General features: G+C 38.7%; 1 protein-coding gene across 3 annotated transcripts in view; it reads right to left on the bottom strand.

The window, feature by feature from the left end:
* CRPPA (CDP-L-ribitol pyrophosphorylase A) overlaps positions 1-23,650 on the bottom strand; it is a 220,744-nt gene that overhangs the window by 91,322 nt on the left and 105,772 nt on the right. For all 3 annotated transcript variants that reach the window (XM_073676467.1, XM_073676466.1, XM_073676465.1), the window contains one exon: positions 7,956-8,048. In XM_073676467.1, the coding sequence (XP_073532568.1) occupies positions 7,956-8,048 (93 nt within the window). The remainder of the gene's footprint in view (positions 1-7,955; positions 8,049-23,650) is intronic.

The following is a 23,650-nucleotide window of genomic DNA, read 5'->3' as shown; positions in this document are numbered from 1 at the left end:
ATAATGCATCAATACAGAGCCATAATGCACCAATACAGGGCCATAATGCATCAATACAGAGCCATAATGTATCAATACAGAGCCTTAATGCACCAATACAGAGCCATAATGTATCAATACAAAGCCATAATGTATCAATACAGAGCCATAATGTATCAATACAGGGCCATAATGCACCAATACAGAGCCATAATGCACCAATACAGAGCCATAATGCACCAATACAGAGCCATAATGTATCAATACAGAGCCATAATGCACCAATACAGAGCCATAATGCATCAATACAGAGCCATAATGTATCAATACAGAGCCATAATGTATCAATACAGAGCCATAATGTATCAATACAGAGCCAGAATGCACCAATACAGGGCCATAATGCACCAATACAGGGCCATAATACACCAATACAGAGCCATAATGCACCAATACAGAGCCATAATGCACCAATACAGAGCCATAATGTATCAATACAGAGCCATAATGCACCAATACAGGGCCATAATGCATCAATACAGAGCCATAATGCATCAATACAGAGCCATAATGCACCAATACAGGGCCATAATGCATCAATACAGAGCCATAATGTATCAATACAGAGCCTTAATGCACCAATACAGAGCCATAATGCATCAATACAAAGCCATAATGTATCAATACAGAGCCATAATGTATCAATACAGGGCCATAATGCACCAATACAGAGCCATAATGCACCAATACAGAGCCATAATGCACCAATACAGAGCCATAATGTATCAAAACAGAGCCATAATGCACCAATACAGAGCCATAATGCATCAATACAGAGCCATAATGTATCAATACAAAGCCATAATGTATCAATACAGAGCCATAATGTATCAATACAGAGCCATAATGTATCAATACAGAGCCATAATGCATCAATACAAAGCCATAATGCATCAATACAGAGCCATAATGTATCAATACAGAGCCATAATGCACCAATACAGAGCCATAATGCATCAATACAGAGCCATAATGCATCAATACAAAGCCATACTGTATCAATACAAAGCCATAATGTATCAATACAGAGCCATAATGTATCAATACAGAGCCAGAATGTATCAATACAGAGCCATAATGCATCAATACAGAGCCATAATGCACCAATACAGAGCCTTAATGCACCAATACAGAGCCATAATGCACCAATACAGAGCCATAATGTATCAATACAGAGCCATAATGTATCAATACAGGGCCATAATGCACCAATACAGGGCCATAATGCACCAATACAGAGCCATAATGCATCAATACAGAGCCATAATGCATCAATACAGAGCCATAATGCATCAATACAGAGCCATAATGCACCAATACAGAGCCATAATGCATCAATACAGAGCCATAATGTATCAATACAGAGCCATAATGTATCAATACAGAGCCATAATGTATCAATACAGAGCCATAATGCATCAATACAAAGCCATAATGTATCAATACAGAGCCATAATGTATCAATACAGGGCCATAATGCACCAATACAGGGCCATAATGCACCAATACAGAGCCATAATGCATCAATACAGAGCCATAATGCATCAATACAGAGCCATAATGCACCAATACAGAGCCATAATGCATCAATACAGAGCCATAATGCATCAATACAAAGCCATAATGTATCAATACAAAGCCATAATGTATCAATACAGAGCCATAATGCATCAATACAGGGCCATAATGCATCAATACAGGGCCATAATGCATCAATACAGAGCCATAATGTATCAATACAGAGCCATAATGTATCAATAAAGGGCCATAATGCATCAATACAGAGCCAGAATGTATCAATACAGAGCCATAATGCATCAATACAGAGCCATAATGCACCAATACAGAGCCTTAATGCACCAATACAGAGCCATAATGCACCAATACAGAGCCATAATGTATCAATACAGAGCCATAATGCATCAATACAGGGCCATAATGCACCAATACAGGGCCATAATGCACCAATACAGAGCCATAATGCATCAATACAGAGCCATAATGCATCAATACAGAGCCATAATGCATCAATACAGAGCCATAATGCACCAATACAGAGCCATAATGCATCAATACAGAGCCATAATGTATCAATACAGAGCCATAATGTATCAATACAGAGCCATAATGTATCAATACAGAGCCATAATGCATCAATACAAAGCCATAATGTATCAATACAGAGCCATAATGTATCAATACAGGGCCATAATGCACCAATACAGGGCCATAATGCACCAATACAGAGCCATAATGCATCAATACAGAGCCATAATGCATCAATACAGAGCCATAATGCACCAATACAGAGCCATAATGCATCAATACAGAGCCATAATGCATCAATACAAAGCCATAATGTATCAATACAGAGCCATAATGTATCAATACAGAGCCATAATGTATCAATAAAGGGCCATAATGCATCAATACAGAGCCATAATGCATCAATACAGGGCCATAATGCATCAATACAGGGCCATAATGCATCAATACAGGGCCATAATGCATCAATACAGAGCCATAATGTATCAATAAAGGGCCATAATGCACCAATACAGAGCCATAATGCACCAATACAGAGCCATAATGCATCAATACAGAGCCATAATGTATCAATAAAGGGCCATAATGCATCAATACAGAGCCATAATGCATCAATACAGAGCCATAATGCACCAATACAGAGCCACAATGTATCAATACAGAGCCACAATGCATCAATACAGAGCCATAATGCACCAATACAGAGCCATAATGCACCAATACAGAGCCATAATGTATCAATACAGAGCCATAATGCACCAATACAGAGCCATAATGCATCAATATAGAGCCATAGTGTATCAATACAGAGTCATAATGTATCAATACAGAGCCATAATGCATCAATAAAGGGCCATAATGTATCAATACAGAGCCATAATGTATCAATACAGAGCCAAAATGTATCAATAAAGGGCCATAATGCACCAATACAGAGCCATAATGTATCAATACAAAGCCATAATGTATCAATACGGGGCCATAATGTATCAATAAAGGGCCATAATGCACCAATACAGAGCCATAATGTATCAATACGGGGCCATAATGTATCAATACGGGGCCATAATGTATCAATACAGAGCCATAATGCACCAATACAGAGCCATAATGCATCAATACAGAGCCATAATGCATCAATACGGAGCCATAATGTATCAATACAGAGCCATAATGTATCAATACAGAGCCATAATGCACCAATACAGAGCCATAATGCATCAATACGGAGCCATAATGTATCAATACAGAGCCATAATGTATCAATACAGAGCCATAATGTATCAATAAAGGGCCATAATGCACCAATACAGAGCCATAATGCATCAATACAGAGCCATAATGCATCAATACACAGCCATAATGTATCAATACAGAGCCATAATGCATCAATACAGAGCCATAATGCACCAATACAGAGCCATAATGTATCAATACAGAGCCATAATGCACCAATACAGAGCCATAATGCATCAATACAGAGCCATAATGCATCAATACAGAGTCATAATGTATCAATACAGAGCCATAATGCATCAATAAAGGGCCATAATGTATCAATACAGAGCCATAATGTATCAATACAGAGCCATAATGTATCAATACAGAGCCAAAATGTATCAATAAAGGGCCATAATGCACAAATACAGAGCCATAATGTATCAATACAGAGCCATAATGTATCAATACAGGGCCATAATGTATCAATACAGGGCCATAATGTATCAATACAGAGCCATAATGCACCAATACAGGGCCATAATGCACCAATACAGGGCCATAATGCATCAATAAAGAGCCATAATGCACCAATACAGGGCCATAATGTATCAATACAGACCCATAACGTATCAATACAGAGCCATAATGCATCAATACAGAGCCATAATGTATCAATACAGAGCCAGAATGTATCAATACAGAGCCATAATGCACCAATACAGGGCCATAATGCACCAATACAGGGCCATAATGCACCAATACAGGGCCATAATGCACCAATACAGAGCCATAATGCACCAATACAGAGCCATAATGCACCAATACAGAGCCATAATGCACCAATACAGAGCCATAATGTATCAATACAGAGCCATAATGTATCAATAAAGGGCCATAATGCACCAATACAGAGCCATAATGCATCAATACAGAGCCATAATGTATCAATACAGAGCCATAATGTATCAATAAAGGGCCATAATGCATCAATACAGAGCCATAATGTATCAATACAGAGCCATAATGCACCAATACAGGGCCATAATGCATCAATACAGAGCCATAATGCATCAATACAGAGCCATAATGCACCAATACAGAGCCATAATGTATCAATAAAGGGCCATAATGCACCAATACAGAGCCATAATGCATCAATACAGAGCCATAATGTATCAATACAGAGCCATAATGTATCAATAAAGGGCCATAATGCATCAATACAGAGCCATAATGTATCAATACAGAGCCATAATGCACCAATACAGGGCCATAATGTATCAATACAGAGCCATAATGTATCAATAAAGGGCCATAATGCATCAATACAAAGCCATAATGTATCAATACAGAGCCATAATGTATCAATACAGAGCCATAATACATCAATACAGAGCCATATTACATCAATACAAAGCCATAATGTATCAATACAGAGCCATAATGTATCAATACAGGGCCATAATGCACCAATACAGAGCCATAATGCACCAATACAGAGCCATAATGCATCAATACAGAGCCATAATGTATCAATACAGAGCCATAATGCACCAATACAGAGCCATAATGCATCAATACAGAGCCATAATGCATCAATACAGAGCCATAATGCATCAATACAAAGCCATAATGCATCAATACAGAGCCATAATGCACCAATACAGGGCCATAATGCACCAATACAGGGCCATAATGCACCAATACAGAGCCATAATGCACCAATACAGAGCCATAATGCACCAATACAGAGCCATAATGCACCAATACAGAGCCATAATGTATCAATACAGAGCCATAATGTATCAATACAGAGCCATAATGTATCAATAAAGGGCCATAATGCACCAATACAGAGCCATAATGCATCAATACAGAGCCATAATGTATCAATACAGAGCCATAATGTATCAATAAAGGGCCATAATGCATCAATACAGAGCCATAATGTATCAATACAGAGCCATAATGCACCAATACAGGGCCATAATGCATCAATACAGAGCCATAATGCATCAATACAGAGCCATAATGCACCAATACAGAGCCATAATGTATCAATAAAGGGCCATAATGCACCAATACAGAGCCATAATACATCAATACAGAGCCATAATGTATCAATACAGAGCCATAATGTATCAATAAAGGGCCATAATGCATCAATACAGAGCCATAATGTATCAATACAGAGCCATAATGCACCAATACAGGGCCATAATGCATCAATACAGAGCCATAATGCATCAATACAGAGCCATAATGTATCAATACAGAGCCTTAATGCACCAATACAGAGCCATAATGTATCAATACAAAGCCATAATGTATCAATACAGAGCCATAATGTATCAATACAGGGCCATAATGCACCAATACAGAGCCATAATGCACCAATACAGAGCCATAATGCATCAATACAGAGCCATAATGTATCAATACAGAGCCATAATGTATCAATACAGAGCCATAATGCACCAATACAGAGCCATAATGCACCAATACAGAGCCATAATGTATCAATACAAAGCCATAATGTATCAATACAGAGCCATAATGTATCAATACAGAGCCATAATACATCAATACAGAGCCATAATACATCAATACAAAGCCATAATGTATCAATACAGAGCCATAATGTATCAATACAGGGCCATAATGCACCAATACAGAGCCATAATGCACCAATACAGAGCCATAATGCATCAATACAGAGCCATAATGTATCAATACAGAGCCATAATGCACCAATACAGAGCCATAATGCATCAATACAGAGCCATAATGCATCAATACAGAGCCATAATGCATCAATACAAAGCCATAATGCATCAATACAGAGCCATAATGTATCAATACAGAGCCATAATGCAGCAATACAGAGCCAGCTTCAATACTGCCTACTACTGTGCCATCTAGAAAGCCCCAAATATGAGAAAAACAATGTGTGTCTCAAAGAGTGTAAGCCCCTTATACAGTTGTGCTCAAAAGTTTACATACCCCAGCAGAATTTTTCCTTTCTTGGCCTTGTTTCAGAGAATATGAATGATAACAAAAAAAACTTTTTCTCCACTCATGGTTATTGGTTGGGTGAAGCCATTTATTGTCTTTTTAAATCTTAATGACAACCAAAAACATCCAAATGACCCTGATCAAAAGTTCACATACCCCAGTTCTTAATACCATGTATTGCCCCCTCTAACATCAATGACAGCTTGAAGTCTTTTGTGGTAGTTGTGGATGAGGTTCTTTATTTTCTCAAATGGTAAAGCTGCTCATTCTTCTTGGCAAAAAGCCTCCAGTTCCTGTAAATTCCTGGGCTGTCTAGCACGAACTGCGCGCTTAAGATCTCCCCAGAGTGGCTCAATGATATTGAGGTCAGGAGACTGAGATGGCCACTCCAGAACCTTCACTTTGTTCTGCTGTAGCCAAAGACAGGTCGACTTGGCCTTGTGTTTTCGATCGTTTTCATGTTGGAACGTCCAAGTACGTCCCATGCTCAGCTTCCGGGCTGATGAGTGCAAATTTGCCTCCAGTATTTGCTGATAATGTGCTGCATTCAGCTTTCCTTCATCTTTTACCAAGTTTCCTGTGCCTTTGTAGCTTACACATCCCCAAAACATCAGCAGTCCACCTCCGTGCTTTACTGTAGGAATGGTGTTCCTTTCATCATAGGCCTTGTGGACAAAATGTAACGGAAGTTTTGAGGCTTGTCTCTGTGCTGTTTGGCGTATTGTAGGCGAAATACTTTGTGGCATTTGCACAGTAATGGCTTTCTTCTGGCGACTCGACCATGCAGCCCATTTTTCTACAAGTGCCTCCTTATTGTGCATCTTGAAACAGCCACACCGCTAGTTTTCAGAGTGTCCTGAATTTCAGCTGATGTTATTTGTGGGTTTTTCTTTGCATCCCGAACAATATTCCTGGCAATTGTGGCCGAAATTATTGTTGGTCTTCCTGACCGTGGTTTGGTTTTTACAGAGCCCCTGATTTTCCATTTGTTAATCACAGTTTGAACGCTGCTGACTCGCATTATCAATTCCTTGGATATTTTTTTATATCCCTTTCCTGTATTATACAGTTCAACTACCTTTTCCCGCAGATCCGTTGACAATTCATTTGCTTTCCCCATGACTCACAATCCAGAAACGTCAGTGGCTGGATGAAAAATGCAAGAGTCTGTTTGGATCCCAGAAACTCACTCAGCTTTTATGCACACACACTGATTACAAGCAAGCAGGTCACAGGTGAGGATGTTACCTTTAGTAGCCATTCAAACCCATTTTTATCAAATTCTGTGCATGTTATCAGGCCAAAATCACCAAGGTATGTAAACTTTTGATCAGGGTCATTTGGATGTTTTTGGTTGTCATTAAGATTTAAACAGAGAAAACACAGTAGTTTGACAATAAACGGCTTCACCCAACCAATAACCTCGAGTGGAGAAAAAAAGTTTTTTTGTTATCATTCATATTCTCTGAAACAAGGCCAAGAAAGGGAAAATTCTGCCGGGGTATGTGAACTTTTGAGCACAACTGTAACGTGCCAGCCACACCTCAGCAAATTATATTGACATTTAGGGATGATTTTCTTCCTTTCTCTCCCATATATTCACAATCACAGCTGCACCCCCATATCGTGCTCACATTTATAGAGACGAAGTTGTAGCATTGTCCCCGCTGTATGTTCTGGATGTCCTGGACGGTTTTACACATCGATGAAGAAATCGCCTTTACGTGCTACAAAGAGAATAGAAATCGTGTTAATAAAAAAACTGATGAGAAGACAAAGACACAATGTAACAAGAGGCAAAGTAACAATTCATTGTTTTCTGTTATCAGCCATTTCACGCTGAGGGGTGACCGTAGAGTTCTGTAGTTCTTGGTATCACACATCTCCAGATCTGAGACCCTCCGTAGATGCCATTGATCACGGCTCGCTGCAATACGATTAATTGCTCATTTTAGGATTAAAATGTAACTAATTTATGGAAAAGTTTCTTAATATGATGCACTGCTGGTCAATGGAGGTCTCAGAAATAAAGCTGCAGCTGCCATACCGTTCAGAAACCCCTGTGATGTGGGTTTGTTACAATGTACATGGAAATTGGATCAGTCTGAGATACAAAGTGGCTCACAAAAGTAAAACTGTAACAAACGATCAGCTGTGTAAAGTGTCGGTTCAAAATTAATGTTTGCATTCAGCAAGAAGAGATTTGGAGAATAGTGGAGAAATAACCCACAAACTTTATAAGAAAGTTATAAAACTTTTCATCATACGATGAACTCTGGCCGTAGCCATCAATACAGACAGTGAAGACATGACCTTGATGAGCGAATGTCCTGGAGATGATTCCTGTGTGAGGTACAATATCACCGGCAGGGCAGACATCAGCAGGGGGCGCAGACTTAATCACTGAATATTTATAGGAGGCTGAGAGGAGAGGACATTCAGTGACCCAGATCCAAAAGCCCGAAATACTCCTGACAGATATGCAGAGTAATTCATCCATCTCCAACATCACTGACAGCTACTGTACATCTCCAGCAAGATGTATAGAGCGGGATCACAGATACACTGCCGTCATCCTCCCACTGAGAGAATATCAATGTCTCCAACAGATTCATAGAAATCACAGGAGAAGTTTGTAAGGAACAGAAAACTTTATCTGGGATGACATAAGATGCATTGCTAGTCACTAAAAGTATCACTATAATACTGCCTCTATGTACAGGAATATAACAACTATAATACTGCTCCTATGTACAAGAATATAACTACTATAATACTGCCTCTATGTACAGGAATATAACTACTATAATACTGCTCCTATGTACAAGAATATAACTACTATAATACTGCCTCTATGTACAGGAATATAACTACTATACTACTACCCCCTATGTACAAGAATATAACTACTATAATACTGTCCCTATGTACAAGAATAAAACTACTATAATACTGCCTCTATGTACAGGAATATAACTACTATACTACTACCCCCTATGTACAAGAATATAACCACTATAATACTGCCCCTATGTACAAGAATATAACTACTATAATACTGTCCCTATGTACAAGAATAAAACTACTATAATACTGCTCCCTATGTACCAGAATATAACTACTATAATACTGTTCCTATGTACAAGAATATAGCTACTATAATACTGCCCCTATGTACAAGAATATAACTACTATAATACTGCCCCCTATGTACAAGAATATAACTACTATAATACTGCCCCCTATGTACAAGAATATAACTACTATAATACTGCTCCTATGTACAAGAATATAACTACTATAATACTGCCCCCTATGTACAAGAATATAACTACTATAATACTGCCCCCTATGTACAAGAATATAACTACTATAATACTGCCCCTATGTACAAGAATATAACTAGTATAATACTGCCCCTATGTACAAGAATATAACTACTATAATACTGCCCCCTATGTACAAGAATATAGCTACTATAATACTGCCCCTATGTACAAGAATATAACTACTATAATACAGCTCATATGTACAAAAATATAACTACTATAATACTGCCCCCTATGTACAAGAATATAACTACTATATTACTGCCCCTATGTACAAGAATATAGCTACTATAATACTGCTCCTATGTACAAGAATATAACTACTATAATACAGCTCATATGTACAAAAATATAACTACTATAATACTGCCCCTATGTACAAGAATATAACTACTATATTACTGCCCCTATGTACAAGAATATAGCTACTATAATACTGCTCCCTATGTACAGGAATATAACTACTATAATACTGCCCCCTATGTACAAGAATATAACTACTATAATACTGCCCCTATTTACAAGAATATAACTACTATAATACTGCCCCCTATGTACAAGAATATAACTACTATAATACTGCCCCCTATGTACAAGAATATAACTACTATAATACAGCCCCTATGTACAAGAATATAACTACTATAATACTGTCCCTATGTACAAGAATATAACTACTATAATACTGTCCCTATGTACAAGAATATAACTACTATAATACTGCCCCTATGTACAAGAATATAACTACTATAATACTGCCCCCTATGTACAAGAATATCACTACTATAATACTGCCCCTATGTACAAGAATATAACTACTATAATACAGCTCAAATGTACAAAAATATAACTACTATAATACTGCTCATATGTACAAAAATATAACTACTATAATACTGCCCCTATGTACAAGAATATAACTACTATAATACTGCCCCTATGTACAAGAATATAACTACTATATTACTGCCCCTATGTACAAGAATATAGCTACTATAATACTGCCCCCTATGTACAAGAATATAACTACTATAATACTGCTCCCTATGTGCAAGAATATAACTACTATAATACTGCCCCTATGTACAAGAATATAACTACTATTATACTGCTCCTATGTACAAGAATATAACTACTATAATACTGCTCCTATGTACAATAATATAACTACTATAATACTGCCCCCTATGTATAAGAATATATCTACTATTATACTGCTCCTATGTACAGGAATATAACTACTATAATACTGCTCCTATGTACAAGAATATAACTACTATAATACTGCCTCTATGTACAGGAATATAACTACTATACTACTACCCCCTATGTACAAGAATATAACTACTATAATACTGTCCCTATGTACAAGAATATAACTACTATAATACTGTCCCTATGTACAAGAATAAAACTACTATAATACTGCTCCCTATGTACCAGAATATAACTACTATAATACTGCCTCTATGTACAGGAATATAACTACTATACTACTACCCCCTATGTACAAGAATATAACTACTATAATACTGCCTCTATGTACAGGAATATAACTACTATACTACTACCCCCTATGTACAAGAATATAACTACTATAATACTGCCCCTATGTACAAGAATATAACTACTATAATACTGTCCCTATGTACAAGAATAAAACTACTATAATACTGCTCCCTATGTACCAGAATATAACTACTATAATACTGCTCCTATGTACAAGAATATAGCTACTATAATACTGCCCCTATGTACAAGAATATAACTACTATAATACTGCCCCCTATGTACAAGAATATAACTACTATAATACTGCCCCCTATGTACAAGAATATAACTACTATAATACTGCCCCCTATGTACAAGAATATAACTACTATAATACTGCCCCCTATGTACAAGAATATAACTACTATAATACTGCTCCCTATGTACAAGAATATAACTACTATAATACTGCCCCTATGTACAAGAATATAACTAGTATAATACTGCCCCTATGTACAAGAATATAACTACTATAATACTGCCCCCTATGTACAAGAATATAGCTACTATAATACTGCCCCTATGTACAAGAATATAACTACTATAATACAGCTCATATGTACAAAAATATAACTACTATAATACTGCCCCCTATGTACAAGAATATAACTACTATATTACTGCCCCTATGTACAAGAATATAGCTACTATAATACTGCTCCTATGTACAAGAATATAACTACTATAATACAGCTCATATGTACAAAAATATAACTACTATAATACTGCCCCTATGTACAAGAATATAACTACTATATTACTGCCCCTATGTACAAGAATATAGCTACTATAATACTGCTCCCTATGTACAGGAATATAACTACTATAATACTGCTCCTATGTACAAGAATATAACTACTATAATACTGCCCCCTATGTACAAGAATATAACTACTATAATACTGCCCCTATTTACAAGAATATAACTACTATAATACTGCCCCCTATGTACAAGAATATAACTACTATAATACAGCTCATATGTACAAAAATATAACTACTATAATACTGCCCCCATGTACAAGAATATAACTACTATAATACTGCCCCTATGTACAAGAATATAACTACTATAATACTGCCCCTATGTACAAGAATATAACTACTATAATACTGCCCCCTATGTACAAGAATATCACTACTATAATACTGCCCCTATGTACAAGAATATAACTACTATAATACAGCTCAAATGTACAAAAATATAACTACTATAATACTGCTCATATGTACAAAAATATAACTACTATAATACTGCCCCTATGTACAAGAATATAACTACTATAATACTGCCCCTATGTACAAGAATATAACTACTATAATACTGCCCCTATGTACAAGAATATAACTACTATATTACTGCCCCTATGTACAAGAATATAGCTACTATAATACTGCCCCCTATGTACAAGAATATAACTACTATAATACTGCTCCCTATGTGCAAGAATATAACTACTATAATACTGCCCCTATGTACAAGAATATAACTACTATTATACTGCTCCTATGTACAAGAATATAACTACTATAATACTGCTCCTATGTACAATAATATAACTACTATAATACTGCCCCCTATGTATAAGAATATATCTACTATTATACTGCTCCTATGTACAAGAATATAACTACTATAATACTGCTCCTATGTACAAGAATATAACTACTATTATACTGCTACTATGTGCAAGAATATAACTACTATAATACTGCTCCTATGTACAAGAATTTGTTGTTTGTAAGGAACAGAAAACTTTATCTGGGATGACATAAGATGCATTGCTAGTCACTAAAAGTATCACTATAATACTGCCTCTATGCACAGGAATATAACTACTATACTACTACCCCCTATGTACAGGAATATAACTACTATAATACTGTCCCTATGTACAAGAATATAACTACTATAATACTGCTCCCTATGTACCAGAATATAACTACTATAATACTGCCCCCTATGTACAAGAATATAACTACTATAATACTGCCCCTATGTACAAGAATATAACTACTATAATACTGCCCCTATGTACAAGAATATAACTACTATAATACTGCCCCTATGTACAGGAATATAACTACTATAATACTGTCTCTATGTACAGGAATATAACTACTATAATACTGCACCTGTGTACAAGAATATAACTACTATAATACTGCCCCTATGTACAGGAATATAACTACTATAATACTGTCCCTATGTACAAGAATATAACTACTATAATACTGCCCCCTATGTACAAGAATATAACTACTATAATACTGCCCCCTATGTACAAGAATATAACTACTATAATACTGCCCCCATGTACAAGAATATAACTACTATAATACTGCCCCTACGTACAAGAATATAACTACTATAATACTGCCCCTATGTACAAGAATATAACTACTATAATACTGCCCCTATGTACAAGAATATAACTAGTATAATACTGCCCCTATGTACAAGAATATAACTACTATAATACTGCCCCCTATGTACAAGAATATAGCTACTATAATACTGCCCCCTATGTACAAGAATATAGCTACTATAATACTGCCCCTATGTACAAGAATATAACTACTATAATACAGCTCATATGTACAAAAAATATAACTACTATAATACTGCCCCTATGTACAAGAATATAGCTACTATAATACTGCTCCCTATGTACAGGAATATAACTACTATAATACTGCTCCTATGTACAAGAATATAACTACTATAATACTGCTCCTATGTACAAGAATATAACTACTATAATACTGCCCCTATGTACAAGAATATAACTACTATAATACTGCCCCTATTTACAAGAATATAACTACTATAATACTGCCCCCTATGTACAAGAATATAACTACTATAATACTGCTCCTATGTACAAGAATATAACTACTATAATACTGCTCCTATGTACAAGAATATAACTACTATAATACTGCCTCCCTATGTACAAGAATATAACTACTATAATACTGCCTCTATGTACAAGAATATAACTACTATAATACTGCCCCTATGTACAAGAATATAACTACTATAATACTGCCCCTATGTACAGGAATATAACTACTATAATACTGTCCGTATGTACAGGAATATAACTACTATAATACTGCCCCCTATGTACAAGACTATAACTACTATAATACTGCCTCTATGTACAAGAATATAACTACTATAATACTGCCCCTATGTACAAGAATATAACTACTATAATACTGCCCCTATGTACAAGAATATAACTACTATAATACTGCCCCTATGTACAAGAATATAACTACTATAATACTGTCCCCTATGTACAAGAATATAACTACTATAATACTGTCCGTATGTACAGGAATATAACTACTATAATACTGCACCTGTGGAGAAAACTATAGCCAGTATACTGTGGCCGGGATTACGAATACGAGCAGCAGAGAAGGGTAGCATTCCTATGGGTTATTGGTAATTCTGTTCAGTGTTTTTTTATCTTAAAATTTTATCTCCATTTCTGGATTTTGCAGCAGATCTAACACACGAGGATTTGATTTTCATTCTCAGCAACAGAAACGAACACGCTGCAGATATAACGATCACCTCCGCTCTCGTGGACGAGCTTTGTCACAGACACGACCGGCAGTCCACCGTACCAGAGCCCATGGCTTTGTCCCCGCACTCAGGTGTGCACAGGACGGATGTGGCTCGCGGTTGTCAGGCTCATTGTCTGCAGACTATTCTCCCCTGTTTGCCAATACAAGGTCTGTTCCACTTTCACTGTTGCGTGAAGCTGCACTTTAAAGAGGCGCGGTGGAGGATGAGGCAATGTAAGCCAATCCATTCAAGGGGTCACTTACTTTACACACACTGTTATAATCAAGTATAAGTAAGGATTTAGAAGAAAATGACATTGATTGGTTATTGTATTTCACAGCAGGATAGTTTTTCCTCTGGGAATTCTCTTTCCAGCGGGCGGAGTTCAGTTGCGTTGCCCGGAATGACGGTAATTAATGATCATTATGATCCAAGAGCATTTACAAAAATCGCTCCTATTGAGAAGCACCTTAGTAACATTTATGGGAAAGCTGAGTGACGACCAATAAAATGGGGTTCACTAATTTACCTCTGGAAAAATCGGTCCTTTTAAACTGATCAGCTGATTGAGGCGATCACAGCGCACGGGAATTTGCACAGCTCCGCACATTGTGTAGTGGCGGTAAATGCTACTGCAGCTCTCTCCCATATAAATGAATGGAGATACTATGCAGGGCCACAACATAACGTATAGAGCGCTGCACTCCACCCTCCTCCCACAGCGCTGTGATCCCCTCAATCAGATGATCAGTGGTTGTGCCGGGAGTCCGTCATTAATATTCAAGTCTCATTAAACACCTTCTAAGTAAGAAGCAATAAGACTGCGATCACAGCTGACAAGGGTTGTCTCCCAGCTCCAAAAACAACTCTTAAAGGGATAGTCACCTAGTTTTCCCAGACTTCTACAAATCTTATTAACCGAGTCAAATAGGAACAGGACAAGTACAGCTGCTTATCTTGCTATAGTAGGGAATACCCCTGTAAATATCAATAAGAATATAACTTAGGATATGTCATAATGCCAAGTATTGGCATGGCTGTAATTGTCTGGCACAACCCATGACCAGGCCTGTATAACCACCAGATAAGGGGTGGCGACGCTGCTCGAGTGAGGGGCAGCGTAAAATAAATAATTTTAAAAAACAACGTGCAGTGCCCCCTATTTTAATAACCAGCCAAGGAAAAGAAGGCAGCTGTCAGCTGGTCTTATTATGGTGGGAAGAGACCAATATCCATGGCCCTTCCCAACCTCTTAATATCAATCAACAGGTATCTGCTTTACAGTAGCTGGTTACTAAAAATAGGGGGGATTCCATGTCATTTTTTTGAGGGGGACTCCCCATTTTTAATAACCAGCAAAGGTAAAGAAGACAGCTGGGGGCTGATATTAATAGACTGGGAAGGTCCATAGATATTGGCATTCTCCCAGCATACAGCTGTCTGCTTTCCCTTGGCTGGTTTTTAAAAATAGGGGAGACCCCACAAGTACAGTAAAATACACACGCAAGGCACTGCTCTACTCCTTCACTTGGGCCTCCGCCTCCTGATTCAAGATTATTATTTTGAATTCTGTTATTTTAAGCAATTTCCCCATCCACATTTGCTTGCAGGGCAATTGTCCTGCTCATACCCTCATTTTGCTTCCTTTTTTCAGCCTCCTAGCCCTTACTACGACTATTTTACAGCACCAATGTTCGGGTCCCCATTGACTTATATGGGTTCGGGTCCGAGGTAAGTTCTGGTACGCGAACCAAACTTCGGACTAAAGTTAGGCATAACCCGAACTTCCCCAGGTCCGCATTACCTACTTGTAGGAATATCTAGTTATAGGAGTGTGTCACTACTTTTGAAAAGTTGACAGGTAATCAAATAAAGAAGTCATACTAAAATAGTGGAACTTTGCTGTTCACCCCCCCTGTTTTGTCTAGCTTCTTCTGTTTTTCTGTGCCAACCACCCCCTGCTTTGGCTAGCTTTTTCTGCTCTTCTGTGCTGTCCATCCCCTGCTTCAGCTAGCTTCCAGTGCTCTACTTTTCAGTCCACTCCCTGCTTCGATTAGCTTATTCTCCTCTTCAGTGCTGTCTACCACCTGCTTAAGCTAGTTTCTTCTCCTCTTCTGTGCGGTCCACCCCCTACTTCGTCTAGATTCTCCTACTCTTCTGTGCGGTCCACCCTCTGCTTTGGCTAGTTTCTTCTGCTCTGCTGTGCTGTCCACCCCCTGCTTTGGCTACCTTCTTCTGGTCTTCTATGTAATTCAATCAATTCTTTAGCTGGATTCTTCTGCTCTTCTGTGCGGTCCACCCTCTGCTTTGGCTCGCTTCTTCTGCTCTTTTGTGCTGTCCACCCCTGCTTTGGCTCGCTTCTTCTGCTCTTCTGTGCCATCCACCCCATGCTTTGGCTAGTTTCTTCTGCTCTCCTGTGCTGTCCACCCCATGCTTTGGCTCACTTCTTCTGCTCTTTTGTGCTGTCCACCCCTGCTTTGGCTCACTTCTTCTGCTCTTTTGTGCGGTCCACCCCATGCTTTGGCTAGTTTCTTCTGCTCTTCTGTGCCATCCACCCCATGCTTTGGCTAGTTTCTTCTGCTCTGCTGTGCTGTCCACCCCCTGCTTTGGCTACCTTCTTCTGGTCTTCTATGTCGTTCAATCAATTCTTTAGCTGGCTTCTTCTGCTCTTCTGTGCTGTTCACCCCTGCTTCAGGTATTTTATTAATTTTATTCACTTATTTAGCGCCATTAATTCCACAGCGCTTTACGGACATTATGGGCACTGTCCCCATTGGGGCTCACAATCTAAATTCCCTATCATTATGTCTTTGGAGTGTGGGAGGAAACTGAAGAACTCGGAGGAAACCCACGCAAACATGGGGAGAACATACAAACTCCTTGCAGATGTTGTCCTTGGTGGGATTTTAACCCAGGATCCCGCTGCTGCAAGGATACAGTTCTAACCACTGAGCCACCGTGCTGCCACAAGTAGCTTCTTCTGCGCTGATGACCCCCTGCTTTTGCTTGCTCCCTCTGCTCTTTAACGCATCAGGTTGCCATGGCAAACTAGCGCCCCCGTGACATGCTCCCAGACCATTTAGGAAGGCTCTTTATTCAAGTAGTTGGTGTTCACATCGCTACCATGGACCGCTTCATAAATATGACTGTATATTATGTGACAAACACAGCTACTGTATATCCCTTGCTATCTCTGCTACAAAGCTGCACAAGTTCTGTCTGGACTCTGTGGCAAACCAAGCTCAGCGGTATCACTAGGTAACTCTGCCTAACTGCTGAGCCAGTACTACCTTGGACTCTGTGACAAATTCAGCTCTGCTGTTTTGGTAAGTTAACTCTGCTATAAAGTTGGACAAGCTTTACCTTAAGACCTCCACTGTAACTTAGCTCTGCTTTTCTGGTGCTTCATTATTGAGTCGTTTCTTGTACATCAGTTGTTGTTACTTCTACTCTGCTTCATCAGTTCATGTGGTTCCAGCTCTGCTCATCCAGTTGCCATCCAGACTTTTCAGCCTCCGCTGTTCCAGCTGGACCGACCTGCTGCACCAACGTCATCTGTCCGTGCTACATTAAAACTTCTCATCAGGGCTAAGGGCTTCGAGTATCCACCTTACTAGGTGAGACATAACAAACCCTTTTAAGTCTGGAGGAAATACTCGGATACATTTTGTGAAGTTTAAACTAAAAAATGGTTGGATAGAAAAAAAACAACTTATTTACTGGGAATTTTTTTTGTTTTTGGGTGAAAGTTCCTTATTTGAGCCCCCAGGGCGTCCCGCACACAAGCTGTTATACATGTAACCTCACCGTCTTACGACTTCCTTTAGATACGAGCAAAAATCCCGTCTGGAATGTTCAAAAATGAGAGAAGACAAGTTAAGGTGTCACCTGCGCTGCAGAGCTTACGCCGTCACTGCGATCGCTGTCTGCACATAATTGGCGCCGTTGTCGTAATTGTTGAAAAACAAATAGCGGGTGTACGTGAGAGCGGAGGAAATATTAGAAAAAGATTAAGGAGCTGGCATGTTGAGTGGCTTAGGATGTCAATCACTTTTCTGCCAGAGGCACCATGGGTGGTTGAGACAAGGGGTCGGCCATTGTGTCTGCTCCGAACAGGAAGCGCTCGTCAAGGTGAATGAGTGACGCTATGAACTCACACTTAGGTCCTTGTTGCTCCACAATTCCATCCTCCCACTTTAAAGGCTCGGTAATCCAAAAAAAAAAAGTCTACAATTTGTTTTTTATTTTAAAAAAACATCCCTAATTTTCTGTAGACATTAGACCTTATGAAAGCCACCATACCTATATGAGAACACTGTGGGGAAAAACAAGGGTGCCATGACCCTAGGGTGGTATTCCACCTCCTCCCCCCCACCCCCCCGACCTTGTGGAAATGTTAAATTGTTGTTTCATGAGGACAACCCCAAGGCAAAATCAGCCACGCCAGAGGGTGCCGAGAGGCCCAAACATCTACATTTTCGAAGGAGTAGTTTCCAAAAAGAAAACAACCCCATTAAAAAATGGAAACCAAATGAACTGACTTATGCTACGTTTCGGGGCAACGTCCCAAAGGGCGACTTTCCCCCGAAACGTAGCCTAAGTCAGTGCATTTGGAACTGACTGCTTCGGTGTCTGCTACAGGTCCTGGAGTCAGGATCTCATATTGGAGGCATTTGTGCCAAAAGAAAATGTTTACAATTGCCAAACAAGGATTAAGGACATTTCATCTGTACATTGTAATAGATGAAATATGAAATGGTTATTGAAAATTGTACTAAAAGAAATTGCAAACAGTAAAAAGTTTTCTTTATAGCATATTAATGCTGTTACGAGTGCATTTTTTTCCCAATTTGCTACATTTTATGGATAAAAAGAATCCATGTGTGCACTCGTATCATTGACTACAATATATTAGCTTTCAAAAAAAAATTAGGATTTTGAACATTTTGGACTATGGGGTGCATTATACTATATGGAGGACTATGGGAAGTGCATTAATCTGTATGGAGGACTATGGGGAGTACATTATACTATATGGAGGACTATGGGGGTACATTATACTATATGGAGGACTATGGGAAGTGCATTATACTATATAGAGGACTATGGGGGTGCATTACACTATATGGAGAACTACTGGAAGTGCATTATACTGTATGGAGGACTATGGGAAGTGCATTATACTATATGGAGGAGTATGGGGAGTACATTATACTGTATGGAGAACTATGAGGAGTGAATTATACTATATGGAGGACTATGGGGAGTGCATTATACTGTATGGAGGACTATGCGAAGTGCATTACACTGTATGGAGGACTATGGGGACTGCATTATACTATATGGAGGCCTATGAGGAGTGCATTATACTATATAGAGGCCTATGGGGAGTGCATCATACTATATGGATGACTAAATTTTGTGTATTATACTATATGGAGGACTATACGGGTGCATTATATTGTATGGAGGACTATGGGGTGCATTATACTATATGAAGGACTATGAGAAGTGCATTATACTATATGGAGGACTATGAGGAGTGCATTATACTATATGGAGGCCTATTGGGAGTGTATTATACTATATGGAGGACGATGGGGTGCATTATACTATATGGAGGACTATGGGAAGTGCATTATACTGTATGGAGGACTATGGGGTGCATTATACTAGATGGAGAACTATGAGGAGTGAATTATACTATATGGAGGACTATGGGGAGTGCATTATACTGTATGGAGAACTATGAGGAGTGAATTATACTATATGGAGGACTATGGCGAGTGCATTATACTATATGGAGGACTATGGGGAGTGCATTATACTATATGGAGGACTATGGGGAGTGCATTATACTATATGGAGGACTATGGGGAGTGCATTATACTATATGGAGGACTATAAGAAGTGCATTATACTGTATGGAGGACTATGGGGTGCATTATACTATATGGAGAACTATGAGGAGTGAATTATACTATATGGAGGACTATGGGGAATGCCTTATACTATATGGAGGACTATGGGGAATGCATTATACTGTATGGAGGACTATGGGAAGTGCATTATACTGTATGGAGGGCTACGGGTAGCACATTATACTATAGAGAGGCCTATGGGGAGTGCATTTTACTATATGGAGGACTATGGGGGTGCATTATACTGTATGGAGGACTATGGGGGTGCATTATACTGTATGGAGGACTATGGGGGTGCATTATACTAAATGGAGGACTATGTGGAGTATATTATACTGTATGGAGGATTAAGGGAAGTGTATTATACTATATGGAGGACTATGGGAAGTGCACTATACTATATGGAGGACTATGGGGAGTGTATTATACTGTATGGAGGACTATGGGGTGCATTATACTATATGGAGGACTATGGGAAGTGCATTATACTATATGGAGGACTATGAGGAGTGTATTATACTGTATGGAGGACTAAGGGAGGTGCATTATACTGTATGGAGAACTAAGGGAGGTGAATTATACTATATGGATGACTATGGGAAGTGCACTATACTATATGGAGGACTACGGGGAGTGCATTATACTGTTTGGAGGACTATGGGGAGTGCATTATACTGTATGGAGGACTATGAGGAGTGCATTATACTATATAGAGGCCTATGGGAGTGCATTTTACTATATAGATGACTATATGTTGTGCATTGTACTATATGGAGGACTATGGGCTGTGCATTATACTATATGGAGGACTATGAGGAGTGCATTATACCATATACAGGCCTACGGGGAGTGCATTTTACTATATGGATGACTATATGCTGAGCATTGTACTATATGGAGGACTATGGGCTGTGCATTATACTATATGGAGGACTATGGGAAGTGCATTATACTGTATGGAGGACTATGGGAAGTGCATTATACTGTATGGTGGACTATGGGGTGCTTTATACTATATGGAGAACTATGACGAGTGAATTATACTATATGGAGGACTATGGGGAGTGCATTATACTGTATGGAGGACTATGCGAAGTGCATTACACTGTATGGAGGACTATGGGGACTGCATTATACCATTAGAAGGACTATGAGAAGTGCATTATACTATATGGAGGACTATGAGGAGTGCATTATACTATATAGAGGCCTATTGGGAGTGCATTATACTATATGGCGGACTATGGGAAGTGCATTATTCTGTATGGAGGACTATGGGGAGTACATTATACTATATGGAGGACTATGGGGGTGCATTATACTATATGGAGGACTATGGGAAGTGCATTATACTATATGGAGGACAATGGGGGTGCATTACACTATATGGAGAACTACTGGAAGTGCAGTATACTGTATGGAGGACTATGGGAAGTGCATTATACTGTATGGCAGACTATGGGGTGCTTTATACTATATGGAGAACTATGATGAGTGAATTATACTATATGGAGGACTATGGGGAGTACATTATACTGTATGGAGAACTATGAGGAGTGAATTATACTATATGGAGGACTATGGGGAGTGCATTATACTATATGGAGGACTACGCGAAGTGCATTACACTGTATGGAGGACTATGGGGACTGCATTATACTATATGGAGGCCTATGAGGAGTGCATTATACTATATAGAGGCCTATGGGGAGTGCATCATACTATATGGATGACTAAATGTTGTGTATTATACTATATGGAGGACTATACGGGTGCATTATACTATATGGAGGACTATGAGGAGTGCATTATTCCATATAGAGGCCTACGGGGAGTGCATTTTACTATATGGATGACTATATGCCGAGCATTGTACTATATGGAGGACTATGGGCTGTGCATTATACTATATGGAGGACTATGGGAAGTGCATTATACTGTATGGAGGACTATGGGGAGTGCATTATACTATATGGAGGACTATGGGAAGTGCATTATACTATATGGAGGACTATGGGGGTGCATTACACTATATGGATAACTACTGGAAGTGCATTATACTGTATGGAGGACTATGGGAAGTGCATTATACTGTATGGCGGACTATTGGGTGCATTATACTATATGGAGAACTATGAGGAGTGAATTATACTATATGGAGGATTATGGGAAGTGCATTATACTGTATGGAGGACTATTGGGTGCATTATACTATATGGAGAACTATGAGAAGTGAATTATACTATATGGAGGACTATGGGGAGTGCATTATACTGTATGGAGGACTATGAGAAGTGCATTATACTATATGGAGGACTATGAGGAGTGCATTATACTATATAGAGGCCTATTGGGAGTGCATTATACTATATGGCGGACTATGGGAAGTGCATTATACTGTATGGAGGACAATGGGAAATGCATTATACTATATGGAGGACTATGGGGTGCATTATACTATATGGAGAACTATGAGGAGTGAATTATACTATATGGAGGACTACGGGGAGTGCATTATACTATATGGAGGACTACGGGGAGTGCATTATACTATATGGAGGACTATGGGGAGTGCATTATACTATAGGGAGGACTATGGGGAGTGCATTATACTATAGGGAGGACTATGAGGAGTGCATTATACTATATGAAGGACTATGAGAAGTGCATTATACTGTATGGAGGACTATTGGGAGTGCCTTATACTATATGGAGGACTATTGGGAGTGCATTATACTGTATAGAGGACTATGGGAAGTGCATTATACTGTATGGAGGGCTATGGGTAGCGCACTGTACTATATGGAGGACTATGGGGGTGCATTATACTGTATGGAGGACTATGGGGGTGCATTATACTACATGGAGGACTATGGGAAGTGCATTATACTACATGGAGGACTATGGGAAGTGCATTATACTATATGGAGGACTATGGGGAGTGC

The sequence above is a fragment of the Phyllobates terribilis genome, unplaced genomic scaffold (genome assembly GCF_046119375.1).
Source record: "Phyllobates terribilis strain yellow unplaced genomic scaffold, ASM4611937v1 Scaffold_4__5_contigs__length_816908805, whole genome shotgun sequence".
Classification (NCBI taxonomy): domain Eukaryota; kingdom Metazoa; phylum Chordata; class Amphibia; order Anura; family Dendrobatidae; genus Phyllobates; species Phyllobates terribilis.
The sequence above is the reverse complement of the archived record's forward strand: the minus strand, read 5'-3'. Positions and strand labels throughout refer to the sequence as shown.